This window comes from Oryza brachyantha, chromosome 2 (assembly GCF_000231095.2).
Source record: "Oryza brachyantha chromosome 2, ObraRS2, whole genome shotgun sequence".
NCBI lineage: Eukaryota > Viridiplantae > Streptophyta > Magnoliopsida > Poales > Poaceae > Oryza > Oryza brachyantha.
Genome location: NC_023164.2, coordinates 2,718,803 through 2,737,793, shown reverse-complemented (window position 1 = coordinate 2,737,793; position 18,991 = coordinate 2,718,803). Strand labels below are relative to the sequence as shown.

Genomic DNA, 18,991 nt, shown 5'->3' with positions numbered 1-18,991 from the left:
TTTAGTATATACTTAGTGCCTGATTGGTTAAGCAGAAAAATAAAATAAATAATCCAATATAATTTTATAGTGTGACTTTTATACATCTTAGCGGTTTAAAAGCCAAGGATAGAAATAGAAAATGATGAAAACAAATCTAATTAATTAGCAGATGTGTACATAGAGCAACAACCACGTCACACGTAGGCCCTGTGTGGAAGTGATAAGGATTTTGAAATTATCTGTTTTTCTATAGCTAGTTGATGGTATAAAAAACTAAGTTAGCTAGTAAAATGTAAAATCTTGCTTTACAAAGATGAAAGATTAAATGATGAACTTGTATGTATAAAGCATGCCGACAAAAATCCATAATCCGGAATGGATCTCAATGCACCTGTAGACAAATATTTTATACGAAATATCAGCTTAGGAGTTTAAAAAGCATGCCAACAAAAATCCATAATCCAAAATGGATCTCAAACGCAGTCGTAGACAGTCCATCATTGTGGAGAGAGGATGAGGAAGAGGACGAGGAAGGAGACCAATGGTCAAAGTGATTGTACAATAATGATGGGAATGGTGGGGTTTCTGAAATCTAAATTTCTGAAGGGGGGCCTCTGAGTGAAGGTACAGATGGGGAAATGGGGGCTGTCTCCCTTTCTCCTGCAGCCTCAAGGGTGGGGGCCCATCTCAAAGCCCACTGCCATTTGGAACCCCACCCCTTTTGTTCCCCAGCTTTCTTCCCTCCATCATTGGGCCTTTTACTCCACCATCACTAACAACATGACACAAAACACATCACTTCATATCTCTCTTTTTTCTGTCCCCTTTGTCTATCTCCTCCTACTACAAAAAATTGAAACTCTAGGCTATTAGAGACACCTGGATGTTGATATTATGTGTCTGATACTTGTGGCAATTGGATCCTTTTCTATGACACTATTCTAAGAGCCATGAACCAAGGATTTCTGTGAGGGGGAGGTACATTCGCGAAATTGGTTTTCGTGTAAATTTCTCGCACTTTGAACTAAGGCCATGGGACTTCCAATTTGCACAGGGTGACTACAAGTGTTTAACTACATGTGTGTGGATGTTTTTGCTTGATGCAAAGCAATTAATATTAGGGCTGGCAGTGCTGGTGGTGACCAAATTAACTCCAAGTGCATGGGACATGGGAGACATGGTTGCGCACTGCTCCAAAAAACCAGCACCAGTTTGAGATGGTCCATGCCCCTCCAGGTTCAATTATTTCTATCATCTATCTAGCATTCTAGCTTACCTACATAGCTCTTCTTCCATTGGTGGTTCTCTCTTCATCATCCTACTCTTAACCTAGTCTTTCTCACTTGTGGATTGTGGTGGTCCTTCTCACTTGGCAATGCATGCCATGGAAAAAGCCTGCATGGCAAAGACCTGCTTCTTTGGACTGGGTCCCACCCTTGCAATTATAGGGCATCAGACCACTGTAGGAAAATTGAACTCCAACCAGCTCTTGCAGTTATAGATAACTGAGAAAATTCAGCTCCAACCATCAGCTATTTTATTTCTCTTTTACTCCCTCCGATTCACAATGTAAGACTTTCTAACCTTGCCTAGATTCATATGAATATTAATAAATCTAGACATATATATATTATATACATCCATCAATTGATAAATTTAAGAAAAGTTAGAAATTCTTACAATGAAATGGAGGCAGTAGTAATTTAGGTATTTAGCATTATTGTATTTTAGGACAGATGTAGTATCTTACACTATTGCAAACTTGTACATATTTATGATGCTACTTAGCCCATAAAGTGCATCACAAATTAGAGGTATATACATGCGCGATTTAGAAGCACCGACGGTGAAAATCATTGCCAGTCCGTGTCATACAGAAACTGTAGAGAGAGAGAGAGAGATGGGCTGATTGGTAGGGCTTTCAGCAACTTTGCAAGTGGTAAAGCTGACAATGTTGAGACGATGAAACAGTAGATGGATGGAGACCTCAGAGGAGCTGAAGCTACCTAGCTACCAGGATATATACGGCCCGTTTTCATCGTGCAAACATGTTACATTCTGCAGGGTTTTCAGGAGGTGTTGTTGCCAGACACAACACGTATGTACTTTTTTTTCCATCGGGGTGTATGCACCTTTTTAAATAAGAACTTAGCCTCTTAAATTACTCGATTTAAAATTTATTTTCACGAAAATTTAAACCCATAACTTCTTCCTCCTTCGGTCTCTCCTTTTCTTCTCACTCTCCTATTTTTCTTGCGGCTCTAGCATGTTGGGGGCCTCTGCTAGATCCGTCCCTGATCACTGCAACCGCTAGATAATACATCAATCATTGGCCTACAATAAAGTCAGTATTGCTGCTGCGTATTGCAGCCGTTGGTTGTTGCTAGTTACCGCTGCTTCTCCAAGATTGGCGAAACACACACGCTCTCTTGCATGTCACCGTTTCTAGCGACCCAAGCTGATCCAGATCCCCAGCTTCAGCTTTGTACATCCTCTGGTATCCATTAGGATCACCAGGTTGAAAGAACTCGGGGACGGATCTAGAAAAAAATAGATTTCGATGAGGTCGCTCTTCGAATATGATAACCCGACACCTAATTATGTGTGTGAGTAGTCTTGTAGTTGTGGCGAGTAATTTCATGTATAATATAAATTGCAAATTATCTGTGTATAATAGAATCCTATGTAACCCCTAGGACCCTTTTTTTTGTTAGTTTTGGTTATGTTTTGATTCAATAACATGTTCTACTGCACTGTTACATATAACAGTGACATGTTTTACCTTTAGCTGCTAGCTAGTATCCTAGATTAGTTACCTCTTATATACTGAGTTGTCAGAGGTAGAGTATCATCTTATTCATGCATTCAATAAATAAAATAATGGTGGGTACAAGTGGGGCCATCATATGTTTTGTCTCTATTTTGCATACCCGACGATTATTCAACCGCCAAGGATTCGATATATCCGTCTTGTTTCTATGTACAGTCTTTTGAAGTAAAGACAACAACGCCTATAGCACATTCATACATTCTACTTGTCGGTCCGACAATATCAATGTAGCACACCCTATATTCTGGCGACCGTGTCTTGACACAGATCTGGATTCCCGCACGTGTATGTGATGGCAAGTACAACGGTGGATCTAACGGTTTCACGGACACGCCAACACTACTCAACCGTCTGCACGAATACAGTGGCGTGAGAATGGGAATAAAGCCCTATCTATGAGGGCCACACTACATTGAAAGGGAGAAAACATGAGACCATGTTTGGGCACAGGGGAGGTGTGGGCACCCGTTACATGAATGCATATATGAGACGACCAATTCATAGATTGGGGATGGGCCACAATGATCTCCATTGTTTGGAGGGTATAGATGATGGATAGATGCTCATATATACTATTACTGTGCAGTAGCAGCCAATAGTAGCAAGGTAGCATAGTCATCCTTGATGAGACTTAACATGGAAAATTGGCTCAGACTCCCTTTATATTGTACAACTGTGAGAGCAATACTTTTATGTTTGTTTAATCCTCTGCACAAATGCCATGCATCCAGATGTGCATGTAGCACATAAATATACACCATTAAGTAAGATCGACCTATTATGTACATCATTCATCACAAAATAAGATTATTTTACCCCCTCTCGTACCTCCCAAAATAAGATCAACCTAGATTATTTTTTATTAAGTAAGATCATATTTTTAACAAAAAAATCTTAGTGTAGTTATATTTTAATACATGTGAATGCATATCTTGGACTTAGGCTAGGTTCTTTTGCCTAGCTTATTTTTAATTTTTCCCTTAACTTTTGTATACATATTTTTTAAACTGCTAAACAGCGTACTTTTATAAGAAGATTATACATAAAAGACTATCATCTCACTGTTGTAAAATAAACTCTCAACTTTATATTAGCTATTTCATGTTATACCGTTAAATACATATCACAAAATCGAATAATCTTTTATCTTTTATATCTAGCCAGAAAAAAACACAACTTTAATTTATACTCCATGTAAAACAAGATAGGAAATGTCCTTTCTTCGATTTGAATTATTCTACGGCTGGGGTACCCATACGGAAAAATATGTGTCCCTGTACAATTAATGTAGAGAAACTGATGGGGTGACAAATAGATACACGCATACATTGTAGCTACATGTCTCCAACTCTAGCTGCCTTTTTCGTTCTAAAATACTCCATCCATTCTAAAATATAACTATATTTAATATTAATTTTTATAAGAAAATATTACATGATAAATAAATATTTATATTTTAAATAGAAATTAATATCAAGGATCTTTGGGTAATTGGGCGGGGGTGGCTTGTCAGCCTCTCATATAACGCATGCATGCAACGTATTGGAGGATGCATGTGTGCACACAATGGCTGGATCAGTCGTGTCGCCGGCATGTCGGTCCACACACACCATACCAGCAAATTAAATTATATATGCGCCAGCCTTCCATTGATAATCTAATCTACTTACTAATTCTATTATCTTCTGGTCATGTCTAAATACATATAGATAATAATTTATATGTATTATCAATAATAAATCTAAATAAAACTAAAAAGTTTATAATATGAAACAAAAAGAGTATAAATTTCTTAAAAGTTTACTCGTTCTGGTTCATAATACTTACTAATTGTTTTAAACAAGAATATGATCTTTAAAATAGCTTTAACCATTAATTTTTATTAATATATATAGAAATATTATTAAATATATTTTAAGATTAATATATACGTATAGCCTCTATTCTTGAAGGTAGGTATTTTAGTGGTTATTTATGGTCAAAGTAAAAGTTTGATGAAAGCTTTATCCATGCAAAACTATATATAAGTAGTATTATGGAACCGAATGGTGTATAGTTTTTAGCTAGTTAAGAAGGAGATAAAATACTAGTGTGTTTTTTATTATTGTGTAGTGAAAATGAGGAGAAAAATACAAGAAAGACAAGGGGGTTAAGTAGTTGGTGCCAGTCTAGAAATACACTCAGTGTAGAATCAATTTTTAGTTTAAAACAATATTTTTTTAGGACGGCTAACTAGCATAACGAATGCATGAGACCTTAACTAGATCGAGCTGTTAATTATAAGTATGCGCCAGTTAGAATATTGTTAATTTATCCATAATTCCTGCGTTTGCTTTTATCTAAATGAGCCATTACTATATATAGTAGAACTGGAAATTTTTTTCTTAAAATAATATTACCAATTTCTTTGAGCTCAACGTATATGTTGGTGAATTTTTTAATTTAAAACTAAACCCTTCGAAAAACTACTTTTTATGTCTGAATCTTTTGGCCACGCATCATGATTAAATTGGCGTGACAAAGGTTTATATCTGAAAATAGTTTTTAGAGAGTTTAGTTCCAAAATTTAAAAAGTAAAATGGTTTATAAATTTTTAAAAAATGATTTTGGCACGAGTGGCTCGGTCCATCATTCGGTCGCGCGCAATTGATATCGATATTGACTGTTGAAAGAGAGCTCAATCATCATGCACATTAGCACTCGACATACGCTAAGTATATTATACCAATAGGGGACGGCCGTTTCACTTATTTAAAAAAAAACAAACGAAATATTTATAAATAAATAATAATTTATGAATAAAAATTTTATATATGTGTTGCGTTAGAGTTCTAAAGTTAAGGTTAAAAAATACGCTACAATAAAAATTCTAAAATATATTCTAAATTTAAGATTGAAAATTTTAATTTTAATTTTCTATGTACGAGAAGAAGCGAAAAGATAGGGTGACAGGACAGGTACAGCTCTCTTGCACGATATTAATTACTCGTGGTCCACACGTACGGTTTGTACATGCTTGAATGCTGCTCATGCATGCATGAATGTCGTCCAATCTCAAACAATCGATTATGATATCTTTTCATTTGTTTTGTTTCTAGGTATACAGTGATTTAAATTAAGGTTTGGTTGTTTTTAATGGCGAACTCAGAATAGAAATTATCGGGGTCCAATACGTACAAACTATTTTTTTTACTGGTACACTAATTAATATGATATAATTAGGTAAGAATTAGATAATTTATCCGGGATCCGAGCACCCGGAAAGATGAAGGTACACCACTGGTTGTTTTGGCTATGGTTGATAAGTCGTAGAAAAAGCAACAAAAAAAATTTGTTAGTGCAATTTTTATGTGTCATTCAATTTAAAAGCTAACATTGAAAAATAACATGAAATAAAAAGATATAAATGGAACTCTAAAATAATTGTTTTAAAATTCATTTGTCTCATGAGTCGACAAGCACGTGACGAGGGGCTGGATATTGGTGGAATTAATGGTGTTGTCCAAAAACTAGATTATAATCATCCTGGCCTATAGCTATAGGCTATATGCCTGTGTTTTTATTTATTGATTGAAATACTACCTCCATTCGAAAATCATTTTGTGCCTCTTATTAATTTATTCTAAAATAAATTCACATTTAGTCAATCTTTAAATTTAAGTTCGTAAATATAGAGAATAAATATATTAGAAGCAAATAAAATAGGGGGTAACTGTATTAACGGGGATTGATAAAGTAAAAGATATTCTAATTGTCTTTTTGCTTTTTATTGGTATATATATATATATATATATATATATATATATATATAATGGATAAACATTGAAGTTATTTTAGCAACTAGCTATAGTTTGCGTGTTGTGGTGAGACTTGACATCCTTGAAAGAGTATAGTGATTGCAATCAATTACTCCTAAAAAATAGTGTGCGCCATAGCCAATGGTTCCATTCTACGCCACAGGTTATATATATACAGTGTACTCCTTGTTTTAAAAGGACTTTTTTTTTCTCTGGCCCTTCAGCTCTATTAAAAAAGGATTTTTTTTTAACTTTTTTGCCTATCCTCCGTTCACATATCAAAATTTATCAGTTCAATATATATCCTTATATACCATTTCATATAGTAGTTTTTTTATTAATGATGCACACTTTAATTACTCTTTTATTTTCGACCACCAGTTTGTCAACCAATGATTAAAAATATAGTTTCTTCTTTTTCTTGAATGGATGAGTATTGTGCATTAATAATAATTCCTATGGAAACCTCTAAAATTAATCTAGCCAAATGCATGCAAATTCAGTGTTGATATAAATCTAAATACATATATTATTTATGGAAGGATGGAGTAATTCCCATGGAAACCTCTAAAATTAATCTAGTCATGCAAAAAAAAACACAGGAGAAAACAACGTATTTGCAAAAAAAAGATAATTTATGAATAAAACTTTTATATACATATTTTTAGCGATCTAAAAATCAATATTGTAAAAATAAAGTCCAATAAAAACACTAAAATAAACTCTAAATTAAAAATTAAAAATTAAAATTTTACCTTATAAAAATGAGCAATAAAAAGACGGGGCGCACGACTTTCCGAGTCAAAAATACTCCCTACGAACTTGGCAATGAGGGGAAAAAGGGCCAGCAATTCGATGGCAATATCACCGCAGACCAGCCCTTGCGGATTAAAAAGATAAATTAATTAATCTCCATGTCATTTGCAACCTTACTAAGATTACTATATTGTATTATTTTAAAATAGAGGAAGTAATAAACTGGTGTACGGACGCATTAGCTTGCTCATGTTATGCTGCCAACTTTGCCATGCATGCAAACCAAAGATTAGTGAATGAAATTATGAATGCATCCAATCCATCCCCTGCATAATATTATCCCCGTGAGCATTTTGCCTTTTTACTAAACAAGAATGGATCGAGTTGGTTCCCTCGACTCATTTGCATACGAATAAAACAACAAATGTTGGGTTGAGTTTTTCTTTGCAGCGCAGGAATTTCAAAGGATTTTCGCAGAATTTAGCTCAAATCTTGGATTCTTTTGAAAAACAGGATTGACAGAACGAGGGAATCGAGAAAAATATAGCATTTTTAACATAAATATATATATGTAACATAGAGAATTAAAAAATATAGAAAATATACAGGAATCGGAATTGCTATACGTACGATCTAGCAGATGGATGGACGGACGCACGTGCTGGCGCAGACAGACGGAGCGCAAGACGCACGGCGCGCACGCACAAGTTGGATTGTTATCTTACGACGGTAGTACGAAAAGTATAGTACGTGTAGCATCAAAAAGAAGAGGAAGAAAATGATTTGGTCTGTAGCATCTGAATTCGAGGCCAGTCAAATGGCATGAAATTTGAATGAAATGCTATCCCAAATAGCTTGCCATTGTAATTGGCCTAGATGGATTTTTGTTGCTTGCTGTTTGTCTCGATCGGTTCATGTGGCACCGACAGGGGACCACACTCCCAAATGTATGTGTTGGGATCGATCGCCTCGGAGTTGACACAGCTCAGTTAATCAACGGGTTAATTTGCCGGTCAATTAAATGCAATTAATGGGTACTTTGGATAATCAAGCTGATCTCCCCGGCTATCTATTCCTTTTAAGCGTCCAAACAGCTCATCTATCCCATCCTTTATTCTGAAAATAGAGAACGAAGATTTTAAATTGAGCTCCAACAGAGCAGCTATCCTATCATCTACTTTTAGAGGTCATCCATATTAGGAGAGAACCTTCATATTTGAATATCTCTCTGCATCCTCCAAAAAGATATAGAGGATATCATATATGGATGATCTAGTAGGGTACAAAGAGATATGAAGAATAAAACTAGTTTAGATAATAAAGATATGGATGACCAAATTTAGATGAGCTGTTAGGGATATTCTTATAGCCTGAAAATTTAGCCTAAGCATGTATAGTAGTACTCTTGAGTTTTACCCACTCTATTTTATACACCTTTATATTTTTGTTTTGATCCCTTATGGTCCAAATGAGGCCAAAATATTACTCCCTCCGTCTCATATTATATGAAATTTTGATTATTTAATTATAATTTTTAATCATTCGTCTTACTCAAAAATTTAGTGCAAATATAAAAACTTATAAGCAATACTTAAACTACTTTTAATAATAAAAAAAATAATATTTTAAATTTTTTGAATAAGACGAGTGATCAAACATTACCAACAGAAAGTTAAAATCTCATATTATATGGGACGGAGGGAGTACGAGTATAGTTCTGTAAGATACAACACAAGTATTGTCTCCAGTTTTTATGGTTGATGTCGTTGACTTTTAAGCATATATATTTATATATGTTTATTCATTTATCTTATTTATTTTTTAAAAAATATGTAAAATTATAAATTATGCTTAAATTTTACTTAATAATAAAATACATCATAATAATTAAATAATTATATATATATATTAAAATGGGTGATCAAAGGCAGATTTAAAGTGAATGGTGTGTAACCTACAAAAAAGGACGTAGCTTAAGTTTTCGCATACTTACACAAAATTTTCAAGTAATCACCAAAACAACACAGCCGTAGCTTAGGAGGCCTGAGATTATTTTGTGTAAAGGAAGGGATGGGAAAGGGTTAATAAAGATGCAGCCTGCCTGCCTGCCTGCTCAGCCTACGACAGACATCCAGGTGATATGAGAGTGGCATTGGCCATTGGCTGATGGATGGATGGACACACTGTGCAGCAGAGAGAAGCCAACAGTGTGGCACATTGCAAAAGTTGAAGGCAAGCACAATGGCATGGAAACAGAACAGCACAATTCCACAGGCACAGCTAAGGCCCTCTTTAGTTCCCAAAAATTTATTCCAAAAATATCGCATCGAATTTTTAGACACTTAAATTAAGCATTAAATATAAATGAACTAAAAAAACTAATTACACAGTTATATAAGAAATCTTGAGACAAATCTTTTAAGCCTAATTAGCTCATGATTAGCCATAAGTGCTATAGTAACCAATATGTGCTAATGACGGATTAATTAGACTCAAAAGATTCGTCTCGCGGTTTCTTGGCTAGCCATGAAATTCATTTTTTCATTCGTGTCCAAAAACCCCTTCCGACATCCGGTCAAACATTTGACGTGACACTTCTCCTAAAAATTTTCTCAATCTAAACACCATCTAAGGGGGTGTTTAGTTGGTGAAATGAAAATTTTTGCATGTCACATCGAACGTTTGATCGGATGTCAGAAGGGGTTTTCCGACACGATTAAAAAAACAAATTTCACGGCTGGCATGGAAACTGCGAGACGAATCTTTTGAGCCTAATTAATCCGTCATTAGCGCATGTAGGTTACTGTAGCACTTATGGCTAATCATGTACTAATTAGGCTCAAAAGATTCGTCTCACGATTTCTCACATGACTGTGCAATTAGTTTTTCATTTTATCTATGTTTAATACTCTATTCTATTTAGGTGTCTAAAGATTTGATACGATGTTTTTGGGTGAAAATTTTTAGAAACTAAACAGGGCCTAGCTTCTCCCCCTCCTTTTTCCTCACCAGCAACTGAATTGAAGAGTTTGGCCTGGAGCAACTGAATTGATGTGTGTGTGTTGCATCACATGCATCTCTCTCTCTCTCTAAGTCGGTCAAAGTGACAAACAATTTCCTCGGAGAAAGACACATCAGATCACTCTCATGCATGTACAGATGATGCTATGCTACACAGCCTGGGGTGTTTAATCAAGGAAAAGAAAATTTAATTTTTAGATAGCATGTCAGAACCGGATGTGGAAATGATTTCTGAACACGAATGAAAAAATAAATTTCACGGCTCATATGAAAACCGCGAGACAAATTCATCATTAGCACCGTATAGATTACTGTAGCATTTATGATTAATCATGGACTAATAGTCTTAAAAAATTCGTCAAACGATTTCACTCATACCCATGCAATTAGTTTTTTTTATTTCATCTCAGTTTAATGCTTTATTTAGGTGTGAAAAAAGTTTGTGAACTCCAAGGATCGGTGTGGAACCATCACACCAACTGAACAGCTTAACATCAATTAATTATTCACCAACAGTGACATCTACTGATAATCTGGGGAATGATATTAACTAATTAATTATATATATGTGGTTATGGAAGTGTATGCAAGTAACCCCTTGCTGTTACATCGAGTACAAAATTGGTAGCTAGTCACACACATCTCCAGGGGAAGCCATGCAACCTAGGCCCACATGTCTGTGCCTTAGCTACCTAGTCCTGTAACAGGAGGATAAGTACTTGCCCTTTTCCTCTATCTCATCAAAACACTCCCTAAGTGCCATGCTTAGAAGTGGCCCTAGCTAAGCTTAGCATAAGCTAGGCTTAAGCTAGATCACATAAACAAGCACCCAACCAACCAACCAACACACGAATTAACACACACACACTCACTCATCTCTCAATCTACATGGCTAATCATAGGGCTATAATGAGGTGGCACACTAAGCCTACCAGCTAGTAGAGCTAGGGCTAGCTAGCTAGTGATGGCTAATTAATTGGAGTAATTAACAGCTAGTAGGGGGGCAAAGTGGTGATTAGGTTTAGGACAGGGGTGATCTGTGGGGTGCACCCTTCCTCCTGCTCCCCAGTGACAGGATCTTGGGGAAGAACCCTCCTCCTTTCTTCTTCTTCTTCGCCGCCGTCTCCTCCGTCTCGGCGCTGCCACCGCCATTGTCGCTAGACCCGTCGCCACCTCCGCCACGTCGCCCAACCGGGTTGGATGCGGCGACGGCAACAGTATCGTCATCTTCCATGCCGACACGGAGGTCCTCAAGGCGCGGGAAGCCACCGCCTCCTCCACCACCGCCGCCACCCTGGTGATGGTGGTGGTGCTGGTGGAGAAGGATGTTGGAGAGGTCGCCGCCTCCGTCACCGCCATCGCCATGGACCATGACGTGGTCCACCTTGCAGGAGAGGCAGCAGAAGTGGAAGGGCTCCTGCAGGATGCGGTCGCAGGTGAGGCACACGTTGCCGGAGCCCTTGAACGGCCGGGACTGCGGCCGGGGCTTCAGGAAGATCACCTTCGCGCTGTTGATCGTGTACGGCTGCAACAACATGATTACGTTAATTACATTAATTAGCAGTTGGTCACTAATCACAGTGGTAATTAATTAGCGGTGACAACGTATTGGTTTAAGCTAATTAATCACCTGGACGTAGGAGCAGTCGATGAGCTTCTCGAGGTCGCCCAGGCGGACCACGTCATTGTACACGTACCGCCGCACCTGCACCAGGAACCGTCGGATCAGGCCACCCGGGCGCTTTAGGATTCGTGCAGCTATCCTCCAATAGGATGGATGCTGCTGCTGCAGCTGATACCAGAGTAGTACGTACGAAAAGCAGGACCATGCTTTGACCGTGGGGGGACATGATAAAATTACCGAAATGCCCCTGACCCTCAACCAAAGGCCCTGAGGGTAAAAATTCCAAATCCAAACACCAAAAACACAACCAGCCAATGGCAGAGATGATGCATTGAAAAAAAAAGAAAGAATTAATTAATATATACACCTCCGTTTCAAAATAAGATTATTTTTCATGTTTTTTCATATAATGTTTTGACTCTTCGTCTTATTTAATTTTTTTTACGATTAATAGTTTTATTCTTACTTGATGATAAAACTAAAACATGAATAGTATTTTATGCGTGACTAATTTTTTACAAAATTTTCAAAATCAAACGTTGGGCAAAAATATAAAATAAATTTATTATAGGAATATATGTATATATATATAAAATTTTGGAAGGGTGACTAGTTCACTGTGGCTTTGATGAACAGTATCAGCAAGTGAGAAGCTGAGAGTGGGGCCCACTGGGCGGTTGCAGGGTGAGGTAAGGAGGGAACAGTATTGAGCCTTTCTTTGGTAAAAAAGACAAGGGTGCAAATTTACCATAGCACACACATATGGTAAATCCTGGCAGTAACAATTCTAAGACGATGCCATAATAATATCCTTCCTTTACATTTTTTTTCTCTTTATCACCAAATGACACCACACCTGTGCTTTGCTTTGCAGAGGCAGGTGATTGATTCTCTATGAGAAATATATTTGTGTGTTTCTATCTATACATAGCAAGGCAGTTTGGATAACCTGGCCTATTAAAGGAAATCTCCTAGACCCGCCCTAATCTCGTGATTTATGTATAATTAATTTAATCATCTTGCTAAAATTTTAATACTAGTTAGAACACAAAAGAAAGGGGGTGTGAATTCACCATGTGAAAGGCTATGGATGGCACTATGCCCAATTACTTAATCAGATGATAATTTTCAGAATTTGCCAGAGATGATAATTACTTAATCAATTTACCAAAAACTTGGATGGCTAAGGTAGAACATGGTAGAGAATTGAAGCAACTTTGAATTCAACAAGTGAAAAAGGGTATGTCATTATGCCCATTTCAAGTGAAGGACAAGCAGTAAAGAAAAAAAAAAGAACTCTTCACAGCTTTTACCTCTTCAACTGCTCACCCCCAACAAATTTTACTGACCAAAGTTAGTTGAATGAAAGGCATGCAGGGAAAGGAACAGGCAGCAAGAGGACAAAGCAGAATTGAATTGAAGGGAAAGAAATCAATCAATTTTTGGTCTTGCATATTCGCATGCAAATGCAACAGGAGAATCTGCATCTCAAATTCTCTCTCAGTTAAGTTTCTACACCATTCAGGAATTTTTTTTTTCACACACCCATATACAATCATAAGTTACCTAGCTCAGTTTAACCACAATTAATTAGTACCTCCCAAAGTAAAGAATTAGTACATGCCAAGAACCAGTGGAATTATCCACAAAGTGCATATGGAAATATTGCTGTCCCAGGCAGATCAGGTGCTGATAATTACCGGATGCCATCACCATCACACCCCCTAATTCAAGCCTGTGATGGTGGCAGGATTAGCCCAAGGATCACAAGGCGACAATGGCGATGCAACAAGCCAAGAAAGATTAGCAAACATACATACAAATATATATATAATCCCAAAAGAGAGGAACTAGTAGTAGCATGCATGAACATCAATCAGAAGAAGTGGCAACCCAAATCTAATCCAGGGTGTTACAAAAAAAAAATCTAATCCAGGGGAGAGAAGAAGAAGTCAAGAAGGGCACATGAAAAGACAGCACAGGACAAAAACAAAAAGCAAGATACACCACCCCCCTCATCTCTGGCCTACACTAACCTCATAATTAATCGATCAATTCACTCCTACTGCTGCTGCTACTACTACTACCCCAAGAAAAAAATGCTAATTAGTTGATTAATTAATTCAGGGTTTGCAGTTGCACGAACAGATTCAGAAAAAAAAAAAAGAAAAACTGCTCCATTTCTTGTTGCCGCAGAATCAGAACTCAGAAGGGAGCCCAAGAAGCAGAAAAGCAAGAATCAGAATCAGGCAGTGTTGAGATCACAAGTAAGAGAGATGTAGGGAATGGACCTGGAGGAGGGGGTGGTGGCGGTGGGAGGGGGAGCAGTGAGGGCAGATGCTGGCGCAGCAGGAGAGGCAGAAGATGTTCTTCTCGTTCTTCTTGCGGCTCTCGTGGGAGGGGCACCCCACGAAGAAGGTCGCCTCCACCAGGCCGCCCACCCACCCTGGCCTCATCCCCATCCCCCCCACACACGCACAGATCTCCTTCTTCCTCCTTCCTCCTTCCTCTTCCTCCTCTTATAGTGATGGAGGGATGATCTTCTTCCTTCTCTAGGTGTGGCTATGATCTCTCGTTTCTTGGCAGGCAATTCTGTCTGTCTGCCTGCCTGTCTCCCGCTGCTGTAATTGCTCGGTGCTATACTACTCTCTCTCTCTCTCTCTCTTCTTCTTCTCCTCTTCGTGATGGTGAGAGAGGTGTGGCTTTGTTGTCTTGTAGTAGCTGCTGCTGTAGAGAGAGAGAGAGAGGGAGGGAGGGAGGAGAATGTGGTAACGAATCCATGGAGGATGGTATTTATAGAGAGAGAGGGAGATGTGGATGGTGGTGATTGAGGGAGGGAGGCATGGTGGTGTGGGACAAGTAGTGCTGGGGTTGGGTGGGCTGGTTGGTTGGTTGGAGGTGTTCTTGTAATCTTGTTGCTGCTCCATGCAAAGCTTGATGATGATGATGATGATGAGGGAGTGGAGGAGCTCTCTATTTCTTCCTTCGGCAATGGTGGCATTGGCATTGGCATGCATGCATGTATGTCATCCCTTGTGGGATGATTGGGGCACTTGGCTGCTCTGGCCGCGTTCGGCTGAGGAGATGTTATTCGACGCGGAAAACGTAATAATAGATTAGTATATGATTAATTAATTATTAATTATAAAAATTTAATATATATTAATATGATTTTCTTAAAAATAACTTCTCTATAGAAAATTTTCGTAAAAGATACACCGGTTTAGCAGTTTAAGAAACATACGTATAAAAACAAGAGAATCTAGGTCAGTAAAGGGTGTAGAATAATACGAAGGGTCTTGGGTATGGGGGTGAATGATTGGGGTAGGAGGGGGGTTTCCGTAATTGGATCATGTTATTCGGAGTAAATTATTTTTAAAAAATCAGGAATTTATTTCGGATTTAGCTGTACTAAACATCAGACATACTACATTGTGATAGTTTATGTTGAATGTCGGTATGGTACCTAGTCATGTATGGTTATCCTAAGTGGTATCACCCGTATCAAGTTTGATACCATAGGTAATATACTAACATCAGCATGAAGTTAGCACAAAGTATCTCCTTGGTCCAATGGGATTTCGCCCCTTAGTTGCCCTCACTAAAAATTAGGATATGCTCAAAGTGTTGCTATTATTTGTATCTTGTTTCATGTTTTTTCACTGGATTGTGTTGTTCAAATACGATGTCGTTTGTTCGCAAGTTAAGTGCATAGAGTAAGAAAATGGGTGTCTGTTTCTTCAACGACGTAGGTCATGTTTCACAAAATTGGTTGAGTAGGACGTTAAGACATAGCATTTTTTTCCATTCATATCAAGGAACATTTGGCCAGTGCCGGTGGTGACGACAACATTTACTTACATTTCGATGTAAGAAACACAATTCTGGAGTTTCAAATAGTTTGCTCTCATGTCCAAAACATTCATATTCACCCATATTTCCTCACACTTGACACATTTCCCTGCTCCAAATCTGAACCCCCAATGCTTTTAATGAATCTAGCTCCAAGACAGTTACTAGTGGTAGAACATTATTTCCCCTTGTTGCCTCATCAGTCATCATCTCTGCAAGAGTAGCAGCAGCAGCAGGAGGAGGAAAAACTGCATATATTGCATGTATGATAAGCTTTTATTGTTGCTTTCTCAAGCATGCTGCTACTACCATTCTCTGCTTTTCTTTGTATCTTTTTCCTCCTCCTTTTACATGGCCGTCCTTCCTCCTATGATGTACAGTACCCCCCCCCCCCCCCTCTCTCTTTCTCTATTTTATGATGCATCGGCCGTTTGCTTGTGAAAGATTGAACTATTAAAGGTAGTTTCGCTGCACTTGGTAGGACTTGGGCCACGTTCTTGTTCTCCCTCTCTTACTAACCCAGATTATTTCGTCTTTTACGCGCATGTTTCCCGAACAGCTAAACGACATGTTTTTTATAAAAAAATTTCTATAAGAAAGTTGATTTGAAAAATCATATTAATCTATTTTTTTATTTTTTATAACTAATAATTAATTAATCATGTATTAATTTATTACTACGTTTTTCGTGCCGAATATATGAGCCACTGCTGAACGCAGCCTTGGTTGTGTTCAGGGTGCATGGAGTGGAGTGAGCTAGAGAGAAGCTCCAGGCACAGGTGGATATGTCTCAAGCATGGACAGCCAGTTGTCAGCTAGGAGTATGCATGTTTGTGAAAATTTATGGTAGGATAATTCATACTCCTTCCGTATTACAATATAAAATTTTTTAGTCTTGCCTAAATTTATATGGATGCTAATAAATCTAGATATATATATAAATTATATACATTTATCAATTGATGAATTTAAATAAGGCTATTATGTTCTAAACAAAGTGTTTGTTTGTTTGTTTTTATGATTATATCAAAGACGCATATGCTCACACGTACGTCATACTCATACACCTGCGAATACATTCTTAATATGGACTTTAAAGAGACGGAGATCAGTGGCAACCCTCTTACTTCACTAGGATTATATCGAAAACACACACTTACGTATGCATCAAATTCACTGTTTTTTTTCCTTTGTGATCCTTTTAAAAACTTAATCTAGAAATGGACCATTTTCTCGGATGCAGGGTAATTGACGTCAAGGTCCACCATCTCGATGCCAATAACGTTAGTAAAATAAGTTACTTACAAATAATTCATCGTTACTGATCCCTTTGGCGTCGACCCTCTTCATCTTAGTGCCCATGGAGGTGGGGGTGTCGGCGCCAGCATCCTAGTGCCAAGACATTGGACCTCAGCGTCAATGACACTGGCACCGAGAAAAACGGTCCATTTCTAAAACAAGTTTTTTCATATATCTATTTGTAAAATAAGAAGAGCTAAAATGTAAAAATTACATATCAAACTCATTTGCATCACGATATAAATCTGGTGAGTAGAGTCATATATACCTACGAGTCTGTGTCACCACCTTGTGCTCCCCGGTGTCCAACGACGCTTCATCTAAATAGGAATTTTGTTTGTTGTAATGCATATCACAAATCTTGGGGTTTGTATATCAAAGCATATCTAAACTCACACGAGAATCATGCTCCATCTTGTCTAAAGGACAATCAAATCATTTTGGAAGTCCAATTACGGAGCCAATCGTGCATGTAGAGACAATTCATAATTGGGGACATTGTACTACAGGATCCATGTGATTATCAGCATGGTTGACACATGGAACAAATCAACGATCGAGATGTCAAAGAAAAGGAGATAAAATGAGATGTTCTATCACTCTCATCTTTTCGCTTCTCCTTATGCTTATAAGCCAAAATTTAAATTTTTAATATTAAATTTAGAGTAGATTTTAAGGTTTTTCATCGTCTTTATATTTCAGTCTTGACTTTTAGATCGCTAAAACATATACATAACTTTTTTATTTAAATATGTTGTTTGGGCTTTTTTTTCTGAAAAATATTGAGCAATCACCTCTTATGTCTTTTGTCCTTGTGGTTCAATTTAAATGAAGAAACCGATAGCCGTGGGTGTGACACTATGTTCATGTTGTCCCTTGTGAAAGACCAGGATGGCCATGCACGTAAGACCAAGGATGGGACACCGAGCTATCATGCTCTATGAACATGGATTTTAATTGACAGGTTGTGTGTGTATATATATATATGCCCCGTTTAGTTTCCACTAATTTTCGCCCAAAAACATCACATCAAATCTTTAGACATCTAAATAGAGTATTAAACATAGATAAATCGAAAAACTAATTGCACAGTTATGTGAGAAATCGTAAGACGAATCTTTTGAGCCTAATTAATACATGATTAGCCATAAGTGCTACAGTAACCCACATACGTTAATGATGGATTAATTAGGCTCAAAAGATTCGTCTTGCGGTTTCTATGCCAGCCATGAAGTTTGTTTTTTCATTCTTGTCCAAAAACCTCTTTCGACATACGATCAAACAAACGTCTAATATGACACGTAAAAATTTTCATTTCACCAACTAAGCACCCTCGTAATCGATGCTGAGAGATACAAAATAATTGAGCACAGAAAGGGACGTGAGAACGTGCATATGCAGGTTGCCTTTCTCGTACCATAGCATATTCTATTTCAAAAACCACATAGTGTCGCAATGCGTTTTGACACGGTTTTAGGCTCCTATCTGGTGCCTCGAGTTTTTTTATTTACCACCGTTAACCTTTTTTTAATCTATTTTTAGTTATTTATTTTATTTAAAAGTTTTATGCAACTATGTAAATAATAAGTATGTTTAGAGTTTATTCAGTAATAAGTCAAATCATAATAAAATTATTAATACCAATATAATTTTTTAAATTTATAAATGATCAAACGTACGTTCAAAAGTCAATAACGTCAATAAAAAACGGAGGGATCAGTAGGTATTCCTCGAAAAACACAATCCTACCGGTTTAGAAACCACTGCTTAAAACAATAAATTATGTTAAACTATAAAATTTATAGTATTGGTGTTGCATATACACTATTT

The 18,991-nt window shown here is 37.3% G+C and overlaps 1 protein-coding gene across 1 annotated transcript; it reads right to left on the bottom strand.

Moving 5' to 3' along the window:
* Nucleotides 1-10,925: 10,925 nt before the first annotated feature.
* On the bottom strand, nucleotides 10,926-14,756 carry LOC102705498 (protein RGF1 INDUCIBLE TRANSCRIPTION FACTOR 1-like). The gene is made up of 3 exons (XM_040521140.1): nucleotides 14,302-14,756; nucleotides 12,017-12,091; nucleotides 10,926-11,911 (listed from the first exon to the last, which is right to left on the bottom strand). The coding sequence occupies exons 1-3, from the start codon at nucleotides 14,470-14,472 to the stop codon at nucleotides 11,408-11,410; spliced, it is 750 nt and encodes a 249-aa protein (XP_040377074.1). The 5' UTR covers nucleotides 14,473-14,756; the 3' UTR covers nucleotides 10,926-11,407.
* Nucleotides 14,757-18,991: the final 4,235 nt, after the last annotated feature.